The 13,177-nt window shown below is 47.0% G+C and overlaps 1 protein-coding gene across 1 annotated transcript in view; it reads right to left on the bottom strand.

Moving 5' to 3' along the window:
* Window positions 1-13,177, bottom strand: part of CABLES1 (Cdk5 and Abl enzyme substrate 1) — a 98,342-nt gene that overhangs the window by 56,823 nt on the left and 28,342 nt on the right. Inside the window, exon 2 of the mRNA XM_037508740.2 lies at window positions 1,971-2,042. Within this exon, the coding sequence (XP_037364637.1) occupies window positions 1,971-2,042 (72 nt within the window). The remainder of the gene's footprint in view (window positions 1-1,970; window positions 2,043-13,177) is intronic.

Here is a 13,177-nt window from a genome sequence, read left to right on the forward strand (position 1 = left end):
AGAACTATTTTGCAATTTTTAAGAAGTCCCATTTGGGAAAATAAAAACATCTTAAACTGCTCAAACTCCTTTGGAGTCTGACTTCTGCAAATTTACTCAAGATTTGTTGGACATTCAGTACAGTATTCTGTTAAGTGTTGGACAAAAATCCGATCGAGGCACATAAACCACTTTTACTCTGATTATGCGCTCACAAGACTGAGGGGTGGAGGGTTGAGCTTGGGGTGTGGGGGAGATTCTGAGAGAAGGAGGCAGGGGTGACAGAGCATGTGACCAGGAACACAGCACCCTGTCCTCCTCAGGGACACCCCCTACCCCCTCCAGGCCCTGCCATCTGAAATCCCTGAGGAAAAAGTAATATTTTTAGCCTGTAACTTTTTTTACCTAGTTCCTGACTCAGTTACTCTATTGCTCAAAGGGCCATGGCTTTTGCAGCCTGTGGAGACCCCAGTGGCTTTGCAGCTCTATTCATTGCTATTTGTGGCAGGGGTGACCTTACCTGTTCAAATGCCAAAGTCCCTCAGTGCCTATTTCTCTTCTACTCTCACTGATTACCTTGGACCACAGCCAGTTCCCTAGTTTGACTTAATGCACTTTTTGTAAGACTCCTTCCAGGAAACAGTCTCTCCTAACATTAATAGTGACTGATAGGAGACTTGTAACCAAACCACACTTGTCCCGCAGCTACAAGCCTCTCATCTGAAGAAGGCCCCAGAGATTCCATTCATTTTCAAAAAGACATCAAAAATAGAAATCTGACTGTCCAGACCTGGCTTTCTCTTTGGCATTTCATCAATCAAGGTCGCACAATACTTTCCACCAGACCCCAGGCCAATCTGTGCACCATTCTTCATCCAGGTGGCCTGTGGACAAGACCTGTAACCTGGGCATTGAAGCTCCAGGTAGGGCAGGAGCCTCTCCACAGCAGTACCCGCCCAGACGGAGAGAGAGGAGCCCAGGACCTGTAAGTGCTGGCGAGTGGCAAGGCGCAAGGAAAGCAGATGTAGTTCTGGGGGGGCCCTGGTCTGGCCAGTGGGATTCCTCCCACGGGTTTCTACCTCTGCCACCCGCTGCACAGTCCCTGTGAAGCCACACTGTGTAACCCTGCCTCATCTCTGTCCCAGGGAGGAGCCCCTATGCTAGCCAACTGGACTGGGGTTGACTAACGGAGGGCCAGATGAAGCAGTGCAGGAGTAGAGAGAAAATTGCCTGGCATGGCTCAGAAATTACTGTCTCCCTTCAAAAGATGACTCCCAAGCACTTCTCTAATCCTGAAGGAGAGACAAAGGGAGCCCCAAGGGAGCACTCACCGAAATCCTCAGCAAGTTTCCCCAGTTAGTAAGTGTGGAGGGATGTGGGCACCTCCTAACATGGCCAAGACTGTGACAAGCACATGAGCACCCTGAAAAAAGGACATTGCCAAGCTCCTTTTCTATCAAAGCATCAGTTTACAAAATGAAATGGAAGCCACGAGGGGAAAATGCTCAAATTCTTAGCAAACTGGGCTATGTCAAAACTTAAATGGGAAATTTAATAGTTTTCTAGTTCTAATGGCCCTCAGGTTTGGGTTTCCAAACTACGAGTCTGGGTATCATGTGGTCATTTAAAAAATTGAATTCTTGGGCCTCCCCGGTGGCGCAGTGGGTTGAGCGCAGAGCTGTGAAGCTGTCCGCAGCCTCTGCAGCGCCGGTTCCATTCCTGGCCGCCCAGGGAGATTCCCACATGGCGAGGCAGACTTCTGTCTGCTTTGGTTGGTCTGCCTGTTCTGCTCCCCACTCTGCCTCTGGTGAATCTTCTCCCCCTCTCACAATTCTAGCCTGTGCCCCAGCTCTTGTATAAATAAAAATAAATCTTTAAAAAATAATAAAAAATTGAATTGTTAGACAGTAACTTACAAAAAAGAAAAAGCCACTTTGACATCTTGCACTGCAGGCTGTTGGCATTAACAAAAACTAACGCTGAAAACTCACCTCCGTAGAGGGGCGTTCTCCTCAATATCTTCCAGGGTCTCCAAGGATGATCTCTGAGAGATGAGGCGGCGTCTGCAGTTAGCAAAAAAAAAAAAAAAAAAAAATTAGGAGTTAAAGTTAAAGTGACATTGTAAAGTGGACCAGGCATTTCTGTACATCTATAACTGTTCTAAAAAATAAAAAGCCCATTAAAAGAAATGGAATAAACGATGTCTTTAAGAGCTGCCATGTCCTCAGCCTGCAGCCCTTAGTGCCAGGCCCATCTTGCCTTGCTGAGTCCTGAGATTCTGCCTGGTAACAGGGCAGCTTTGTTATGGTCAGGGACATGACTGGTCCTTTTTATGCTACAAATGCCCCCAAAATGAAAAGAGACAAGGTGCTTCTTGTAATATACAGTACAACTTGGGCACTGTGTGCACTGCTTCTGCGGCATTAAATGGTTCTGTCAAGTATTCAAATATCAGAGGTCTGAGGCTGGTGAGCTGATAAATATTAAATTTTAAAACCATTAAATAAAATCTCAAAATTATTAGGATGCCATAAGAAAGTGATGGTCTCTGGATGCTGATGATGTCAAAAGAAACCAGAAACAAGAAAGTATGATTCCTCTGGGAGAGTTTTCTGGATACCAGTAAGAATAAATATCAGCACATGATTAATCAAACCATTAATTCTTTCGAGCTGCTACAGCAAAACACCTGCTAAAACTTCCCCAATCTAGTTTCTTCTGCCAACTAAAATAAGAACAGATCCTTCGGTTAGATGAGAATATCTGTTTCAGATGTCAGGTGGTGAAAACTTTATCAGAAATCCACTTAACAAGGACCATCATTTCTTAGTCAATGATTTGGTATGTGGGCGGTGGGGAGTGGGGTGAGTAGAGAGAAAAATCTGATTAGGTTTTTACTTAGAAAAAATGAAAAAAAAATAGTCTATTTGGTGTTATATTTGACAAAATTTAAGTTAAGAATATGCAATTACAAGAGGGGAGGGTGTGGACAGCACAATGGATTCTGAAGGGGGACTATGGGTGCTTTGGTGGTGAGAGAGCTCCGGTGACCACACGTGAGGGGAGAATCCTGTGCTGTCAAAATATTAACAAGGATATAAAACAATGGCACTTCATTAAAAAAAATTAAAAATAAATTTTAAAATGCAATTATAATCTTGTTCTAAAGAATAGAAACTGAAACAGTATTTTGTTTTGTCTGTACTTTTCTTACCAGCTACTGAGTCCTCTTGCTTCATATTTTACTTTTATTTATTTATTTTTAAAAAAGATTTATTTATTTATTTATTTATTTATTTATTTATACAAGCACTGGGTAAGAAGCACAGGAGGGCGAGAGAATTCACCAGAGTCAGAGTGGGAAATAGAACAGGCAGGCTGATGAAATACACTGCTGAGGGGAGCAGCGGGCACAGCAGGAGAGGTCTGTCATGCCATGTGGGACCCTCGCTGGTGGCCAGGGATCAAACTGGCACTGCAGAGCCTGCGGGCAGCTTCGCAGCCCAGCGCTCAGCCGCTGCGCCACCAGGGGAGGCCCTTTACTTTTATTATTAAAAAAATTTTTTGGATTATGTTTTAATAAGATAATCAGAAAGATCAATTTTGCAAACTATTCAAGGGTTTGTCATTTTTCTAAGCACCTCTCTTATCTTTTGCTATTCAAATTCTTTCTCAAATATCACACACCCTCCTTTTCTCTCCAACTGAAATCTGTTCTCATTCTTGCAGGTCCTCAGAGTTCTCCAACATCCCCTTCAGTATTTTCCATGCCATGCTGGACGTTTTCAAGAGCTGCAGTATCACTCTGAAAATGAATTTCACTGAATTTCCATTTCCAAAACTGCCAGATTTCCAGCAATGTCCCCAAGGCAGTGGTTGCAGGGAGACACCTGACCTGACCACACCCTTGCTCAACCGACCAGGGTCAGGCTGGCTGGCCTGGTGTCACAGAGCACTCCATAAAAGGGGGAGCTACAATATTCCCTACCCCCGCTTAATGATCGCTGGAGCTGAGCCTCAGGTGAATCTGTATCGCATGAAGGGCAGGTGGGTTCCAAGAAAGAAGGAGAAAAGAAGAGCTCTGGTTCCTGCAGCCTGACTTGCACCCTGGTACTGCTGGAAAGGAGACATGGAAGGAAACACATGGAGGAGAGACATGTAGATACCTGTGGATGAGACACATGGGGAGGCTGACAATGGCAGCGTTGTCTTAAAACAGTATCTCCTTTTGTCTCAGCTTTTTGGGACCTGCTTCAGAACCCCTGTCCTATGGCTTCCTGCCAGAAGGTTCCTTAGATATGTGGCAAGCTTTGATGCCTTAGAGTAGTTGCTTTGGGCTAACTCTGTTTGGCTAGACATTTATACACAAGGGGGTGGGTAATTTGGGGTGTTTTATTGGGACACTAATATTCTTTATTCTCTTTCTTCTCCATGCACAGTTATTCCATTATAGTTCTTTCACACTAAGAGTATGCTTTGCCTTTGTGCACATGATGGATGGATGCTTTTAGAGTATGCAAACTTAGGGGTCCCAGGGTACCCCTTGGTTGCATGCTAACACTGGCTTTGGTCCCTCCTCTAATTCTAGTCAGTAACACAGGGTAACCCAAAATGTCTTGAGCATGAGCCCACCCAAGACCAGGTGCTCCTTCCATACTACACCCCCTTCTGAGTGTAACTGACTCTGCACGTCACATTTGCTGATGCACTGTCCATCTATAAAATTAGCGGCCCCCTCCCAGGCGTCCATGCAGTTCTCACTTAATTTCAGTGTCTCCACCATAGTCAGAAAGGTAGTAATTAAAGTAATATTTACTTTGTTTACTTCCGCATAATGTTCTGAATTTTAAAATCAAAAGCAAAATATTAATTTAAGCATGCATACTAAATTGTCATTAGAAATAACTTGGCAGGCCGAAATAAATGTTAGCATTTTAGATCCTGGAAAGCTCAACAAATTCTGTAGAACAGCAGAATAGCAGTTAATGTTTTGCTTAATCTGCAACCAGACTGAAGCAACTGTGCTGCTTCAAGGACACCCCTCCTTCAATGACCCTAACACAGATCCACTAGAACCTTCCGTGGGCAGCTCCTTGGGCAGAAAGCCACAGGCAGACACTTGGGTTCAACCTGCTGGAACTGCAAGTCTGGCCTGTTGGGAACCAGCACAAGCGTGAGGCAGGCTTGACTTCTCAAGGGGGAATCAAGGAACGACCAAAGAATTCCATTAACAGCCCCTCAAGTTTCCCCAGTGTTTGGGGCTGCTTCTCCCTCCTCGTGAGCAGCATGGCCATTGCTCCAGCTGAAAGGGCCAAGTGAATCCCATGGTGAACACACCAGGGCCCAGCCTGGCAGGGGCCCACAGGCTTTTATGCAACTCAAGCCAGGGTGCACACCCCAGGAAAATGGGCCCATTCAGAGAAGCGTACAAGTTGACAGTTCCATCGAAGAGCTGCATCTAGCTGTTTCCAAGCTGGAAAAGAGACATGCTTTTTTAGGAAAATAACCACAACAGAATATATCCTTCTATACAAGGATTTGTATTTTAAAAACAAAAAACCAGCTCATGAATTGAACAGATTCTCTCTCTCTCTCTCTCTCTCTCTCTCTCTCTCTCTCTCTCTCACACACACACACACACACACACACACACACACACACACACACACACACAGGGCAGGCATCTAGGGTCTGAATTCTTTAAGGGAAACAAATCTAAACTCTAATGCCCACCTATTCCATTAAATTCAGTGACTGCACTTCCCCTTTCCTTCATGAACAGAACCAAGCATTTAGATACAGAACTGTCATTACAAAGCAACTGTCATAAGGTGCCATGAAACCGAAGACGTGATACCTGCCCTTCCTACATAAACACTTAAAATATATACTCCTATATAAATGTTCACGTCCCATGAACTGGTGTTGCTAACCCAGGGGTGCTCATCTCTGCCTCCTGCCGCCTTCCCAGATCCTTTGAACAGATGCAATAACCTCTCCCTGCATTCTAGCCTCACAAATGGAAGAGAAGGCCAAGGGCATGTGGCCAACCGTCTTCACCAGCCACATTAACTCAGCAAATCTGCCTTATAAACTACGTCCATTACCATGCAGACTCATCTACACAGTTAACCTGTGTGGTCTTTGCAAATTTTAATGATTGACAAAGAAAACTTAGCCTCAGACTGAAACAGCACACTACCTTATGAACCAAGAAGGCCTACAGTAAGAGCCCAGCAGAGCTCAAAAGTATGTGCTGGTCTTCTGATTTCAGGGCTCCCTGTGTTGTCTGCAATCACTGTATGGGCCCTTCCACACTGGCCATGAACACTTTTGAGGCTGATATGGTTCAAGTTCAATCCTTGTACCTAAGTCAGTCTCTCTAAAGCACCCAGGCACATTTTAGAACATTATCCTTTCAATGCTGCACTCTGGGGAAGGGCGTGCTAATCTGTGACAAGACATCTGTGTGGATCTACCCGTGTGGACCAAATTAATCTGCTTATCACTGGGGTGAATGGCACATCACTGTACACTCCGGGGACCCGTGGCTGCTCACCATGGTCGTTATAACTCATCCACCTACATAGGAAGCTTATGAAAAGGTCACTGGGTGGAAAGAGAAAACACCACATAGACAAGCATGTACTGGGGTGACAGGGACCAGACAAGGCAGGACCCAGAACTTCCCAAGTGTCTTTTAGGCACAAAAGTGTTACCAGCTCTATTTTCAGGACAGGGGCAGTGACCAACCAGCCACACTAACTAACCAGGGGGAAGCCGGTCAGTGGCCCGGCCATCCTGACAGGCCTCCTGTTGGCAACGAATCTGGGGACTCCAGGATGGTGAGGGGAAAGGTTGTGCTGTGCTCAGGATACTACCACTAGCTTTTCTGGTAAACTAGTCTGCTAAACAGTTGCTTTGGGGACAGAGCTAATGTGGGCAAGGAGAAGGGGCAAATGCCAAAGAGCCTGACTATTGCACTCTGGGCTTACTGCTGTCTCTGCTGGCCCGTGAGGCAGGGCAGGGTCACCTGGGGTCTAGTTGGGTGAGCTGTGCAAGGCTCCATCTTATGCAGTGACCTAGGACAGCCAAAAGCCGAGCACAAGGCACTGGGTACTGCAGGAGACAGTTCTGGCCCAAGAATGAGACCAGCATGTGACCCCCCTGGCCTTGACATTGGTGTCAACCAGGAAGTTAGGCTCCATTGATGCGCTCCACCTGGCCACACCCTAGAGCACACTGGGAGTATTAAAAATCACTGACACCTAGGCTTCCCTCCAGAGTCTGACTTACTGGTCTGAGCGTGACTGGGTGAGGTGATTTTTTAAAAACTCCTGGAGGTTCTGATGAGCATGAGGGATGAGTCTCCCTGAGCTAGGTTGTCGCCTGCCCAGGTCAAACATGGGTGAGGGTCCACTCCTAACATTCCAGTAACTGACTTACCTACAGGAGCAAATGGAGGGAAATGACTATAACCCACCCCCAAATAAAAAGTTGCTTCCTTTATCCTTGAATGAGCTGTGGTCAAGTTCAAGCAAAAAGGAAAAGGGATATTAAGCCTGGAGATCTGAGCCTGGAGAAGGTTCACAGATTTTTTAAAAATAAACACATACCAGTGTGTAAGATGTGCATGTCACATATGTTCTGAGTCACATGAGTGACATGTGACGAATTCTGGGTTTTTTCTGGGAGCAAAATAAAGCAGTGAGAGCAAAAGGGGACATACCATCTGGCCACCAATCACCACACTCACAAAAAGGGAATTTCCTGAGGCTCTAGCTCCCCCAGGTAAGGAGGGGTTCTTGGCTATAAGACGGGTCACCTGAGGACAGCTACCTCTCATAGGTGTGAAGGGAGGGGGCATCGTGGCTACCTCAATTACACAGGCCATGGCACGCTGAGGTCATGATTACTTCAGGCTTGTCCAGACAGCTATTATGACAGAAGAAATATATAACCCAAGCATAAAAACAACTTATTAATAGAGTCACATGCATCCTCACATTTGTAATTTGTTGTTACTTGAATCCTTCTCCTACTGACCATCTTGCTTCCACAGAGCACCACACTAGACAGTGAGCTGCTTGTGTGTGTGGGGGGGGGGGTGGTGGATCCCTGCTTTCCTCAGCGTCATAGCCCTAGGGATGGAGCAAGCTTCGCAGACTGTAGGCATCCATCAAGGCTGGCTGCATAAACTAATGAGTTCCCTCATCGGGCAGGTGGACATCCACAGGCTTTTCCAGAGATCAATATACAGACCTAGTGGACCCTTTCTACGCCACACATGAGCACCCAGTCTGGTTAACAGACGCCCAGAAATCATGCTCAGAAAGCTCCCAAGTGCCCCACGACAACAAGAAGTAGAGAGAGGTAGAAAATTCTCATCCAGTGAGCAGGGCAGGTGGGGACATGGTCAGCCCCCCAGGCACAGCTCAGCTGTTCCCAGGTAAGGTCCTGTCTGTTTAGAATGGGCTTCTTCTGTTTGAGTTTATTAAGCATGTGTTTTTCCAGATGGAACTTTTCCTGCTTGTACAACTATAAAAGTTGTACATCTCACTGTCAAACAATTCCAATCAGGAACTGTGTAAAGCAGAAAGTGTGTGTCCTTTCAGAAGCTCCACATCTATTAACTAACATAAATATATACGTGAGTGGGACCTCAGATAGTAGCTGAGAATCTGGAGCCCTCTCCCAGATTGGGAAGTAGTCTCTGGAACTGAAAACCCTGTTCTCTGCAAAATTTCTGGGTACAGATGAGGAATTGACAGGCCATGCTTTGCTGCTAGAGATGAGGGGCGCCAAGGACCCGCAGTAGCACTAAAGACTCCAACATCATGCTTGAGGTCTGGTCCCAAGGTCTATAGCCCCATCAGCATGGGAGCAATGGCCCGAGACCCTTTTGGAGGCTGGAGGACTGTCGGGGTAAAATGGTCCTGAGGGTCAGTTCAGAACGCAAACTACTAACACAGGTGAAGCTATGCTGGGGGCTTTGGGCAAGCAGTCGGAGCTGGGCAGCAGGTAGTTCCCTGCTTTGATTTCTTAGCTGAAGGGAGTTTTCATTTCTTAGCCTACTTTTTTGGCTTAGAGCTGCCAAGCTTCCAATGGGCCCCAATGAAAACCCATCAAGAAAAGCCTTGGGGTCACTCACCTAGAAAGCAGAGCTGGCCTTTTTGGCCATCAGAAAATCCCTTTGTGAAATGTCATAAAATCCTGTTCTGTTTCTTGTATCCCCACATTGCAGACATATTATTTTGTTCTAGAAAGTGTTCAGCTCATGCAAAAAAAGGTGGCCTGAAGAGTAGAATACTAATCTGTAACTTTACACTGATTTACTATAAAGTCTATTACTTAAAGGAGCCCTAAAAAGAACCTTTTTTTAAATTTTTTTAAAGATTTATTTTTTTATTTATACAAGCACTGGGTACAGTCAGAAACGTGGGAGTGTGAGAGAATTCACCAGAGCCAGAGCGGGGAACAGAACAGGCAGACTGATGAAGTACACTGCTGAGGGGAGCAGCGGGCGTGGTAGGAGAGGTCTGCACGCCATATGGGACCCTCGCCAGCAGCTGGGGATCGAACTGGCACTGCAGAGGCTGTGGGCAGCTTCGCAGCCCAGTGCTCAACCACTGCGCCACCAGGGGAGACCCCCTCTATATATCTAAGAATTATGCTTTCATTTATTTATCTTTTGTGAAAATGCTGGTTTTCAAACACAGGTGATGGGCCCTTTGAAAGCACAATGCACCTTTAACTTCAGTTATTTTTACCCTCTAACAGTTTTAATCTGTGGAGACCACAGCACCATTAGCTGGCTTCCCAGATTCAATCATTAAATGTGATAATATTGTTCAAGATTTGAACAATTTCAAGATGCAGATGCAACCTTAGCGGAAGCTGGATCAGTGTACTCAGTGAAAAAGCAAACTGTTTTGCACTAATACACGTGTTCACAGATGAAGAAAGAAAAATCAACTGTCACCTCTTAATAGAAGCTACATAGAGTCGTAAAACAAAAGGACCTTGGCTTCAACCTGAGGTAGCATTCACAAAATTCGTGCTTAGTTGTGGTTTCCCCAAATCTACAGCTTTGTCCAGCAGCAAAGGTGCTGATGAAATTGAGCACGATCTTCACTTGCCAACCTGGCAATGGCTGTTTGTTAAATGTTGAAAGAGAAGCAAGGAGTTGTGGAGTCTGACATTGCAGAGGCAGAGTGGCTGGGTCATGTCACCAAACTGGGGGACCCCCTGAGCCTTGGATCCGCACTGTTAGCCTCCACTATGCCTCTGAGCAAAGGACACCCAACTGGCTTGCTTGTGTAAGGAAAAGCTTCTCTTCCCTCACAGTTCATGCACTGAGAGCCAGAGACATAACCAGAATAGGATGGAAGCCATTCAGCTCTCTATGGGGCCAGGGAGCCTTTCCTATAAAGGAAAACAGGAATCTCGTTAAGAAAAGGAGGAATGCTTAGATCAAGGAACAGACAAACGCTGGGAAGCTGATTTTGACTCTGGCTATGTTTTAAAGTTTCCAACAGTTGGTTGAAGTAGACGAAAATCAAATTAAAATTAATACGCTAACGGTTGCCAATCAACTTGTTCAAATAAGATCTGTTTCTTCATTTTTATACATAGGTCAAGAAAGCAGCTCTAAGTGTTTATAGAGAATACAAAGGTACTTGGCTTGCTGAGTCTGCTCTCAAGTTTCTTGTCCAACCAGCCAAATCCTGTAACCCAAAGGTGTGAGGTCATTTCAGAGTTTAGAGCAGTTCAGAGACAGGCTTTAGTAGCAGGATTTAGTAGCTGGCCAGGGAATTCACTCTTCAGATTCCCCCCACTCATCTGGCCGATGCTACCCCATTAATCTTACTAAGCACCCTTCCCAGCATGTCATTCCCAACCTGAGGCGCCACGATGATTCCTTCCAGGAACAAGTTCAAACTCCTCTGACAAAGACCAGACAGGGGGCTCACAAGACAGCAGCAGACACGGCACACCTGGCCAACCTGAAGGCAGCTGCCCAGCCTCCTGGGCATCCTTGGGGTGTCAGGAAATTAAGGGGGTGAACCAGGGCCATGGGCAGAGTGACTGTGCTGAGTTATAATTCTCTCATTCCAGAGGGAAAGGCCTTGACTGAGGCTAGGATCAAGTTGACATATGCAGAGAAGAGCAGGAACTAAAAGTGGGTATATGCTTGGGAAAAAAAAAATCAGAACCCAAAAAGGTTCGAGGTTTTGTGCAGCTGGTGATAAAATGGCATTTTTATCCTTGCTATCAAACATGCTGGATACCCACTGGGGTGAGGGGTGGAAGGGTGAGTGGGGCAGGGGCAGCGAGAGTGTGGGAAGGAGACATTAGCGATGGAAAACTATTCTCCTGTGATTCTGGAGAGAAAAGGAATCTGTCGATCGAATATAACCAGCCCAAGGGGGCTGGGGCCAAGCCACTTATGTTCTGGGGGCACCTCAGATTTAAGAAATGGAATCCAGCTGTTCTCTGTGAGAGGCTTCCCTGAGCCACGTGGGGAGGGTGGCTGGGAATCCAGCCCCTGGGCCCCACTGTTTAAGATGGACCCCCACGTGTGTGGGAGGAGGCAGGGGAGAGCAGGTGTGAGCACAAGGAAGAGGCAGGTTTAACTGGGACGAGGGGGTCTCACCTTCTCAAAAAGAAGCAACCAGGCTAGCAGTAGAGGCTCAAGGGACGAGCCTCACTGCAATTCTTATACACGTCTGTAGGGTAAATGAAGTTATCAGACTTTTTTGCACCCTCCTGCTGCTGGCGTGGCTGCCCCGGGGCCAAGGGGCATGAGCATGGGGCACACTCATGTAGGACTATGGCCACCTGGGTCCAGAGAGCAGTGGGTGGGCCTAGAGGAGAGGGGTAAAGGCGGCACAGGCAGCATGGCCAGAGGCCAGCTCTGAGGCGAGACTGCCAGAGAGAGGCCAGCCAGAGAGTGTACATTTGCGGTGGGCTGGCGCTCAGGATTCAGTTGCCTCCTGAGCCTTCAAACAACCCCCCCACCAGCCATTACCCTCCGGTCGCACTGCTTGGCCCGTGCCTGTCTCCTTGCACGCCAGCCTCCCTGCCTGGTGTGCCTGTGTACTGAGAGAGCGTGAAAGGCCTGTACAGTCTATTGAGGGCTCCAGGCCTCTCTTTTCTGACTGCTTGAGTTGACAGCAAACCTGGCCTGTGCATCCTTCCACTAGGACATTTTACCAGAGCGAAGCAGGAGGAACTCCAGATGTTCTCTGTGAAAGGGATGCCCTGAGCCAGGCTTGTGTGAGGCACTGAGAAATTCCCTGAAGCAAAGTCAGGGTAGGGGCCCAAGAGTAGCCAGGCGGGGAGCCCCCAACAGACGGCAGGGGTGAGGGTTCTAGGAGGAGCTGGAGAGACCACAAGGGTCAAGTGAACACACATGGATGGCTGCACCACAGTGCAATGGAACAAATGAACTCACAGCACACGTGTGATCACGCAGTATTTCAGAACATCTGAGGGCTTGTGTGGGGGGTGTAGGGTGCAGATGTGGCAGGCTGGAGTTGCTTCCTTTGAAAAGGCTGATTACAACGCATTCTTGAACCTCCTGAAGGCCACAAGCACCCAAGCAGAGTCTGATGGACCCCCAGCACCCACTGCTCTCCACTGCATCCTGGGCCCTCTCTGTACTCATGAGGAACTTCTCACCCCAGCACCAGGCTGAATATAGGTGTCCTTACCTCCTTTCCCAGTCACTAGGACTTACTGGTGCTTTGTAAGACTGTCTGCATTCTGGAGTTTTTTTTTTTTTAAGTCAGACAGACATTTATTTTCCATTAGAATGCAAAACGAGGGTCCCTCTGTGCCTAGCACTAGGGGGTGCGCCGCATGTGACTGGAGACGGGAGAACGTGGAGCTCTGTCTGGAGGTGAACTCCTCTCCTCCGCCCCTTGTCCTGAAGAGCTGAGATGTCAACGGGAGCTAATTTAATTGGATCCAGCAGGAAGTCATGCAGGGCTGGTAACTTCCAAGTCGGTATTTACCAGGACCTTTAAGAAGCCACCTTCCAGCATAATCGCTCCCCTGAGTTTCCCCCTTGGTTTCCAGCTTGACCTTTCTCTGTTCCAAAGGGCTTCTGGTATAAATGGATTTTGACAGCTCAGAAACAGCATTCCATAATTTATAGCAAATTCAGGATTGATGGATTTTCATTAATTTTTAT

This window comes from Talpa occidentalis, unplaced genomic scaffold, assembly GCF_014898055.3.
Source record: "Talpa occidentalis isolate TD23 unplaced genomic scaffold, MPIMG_talOcc4v2.1 talOcc4.13, whole genome shotgun sequence".
NCBI classification, from domain to species: domain Eukaryota; kingdom Metazoa; phylum Chordata; class Mammalia; order Eulipotyphla; family Talpidae; genus Talpa; species Talpa occidentalis.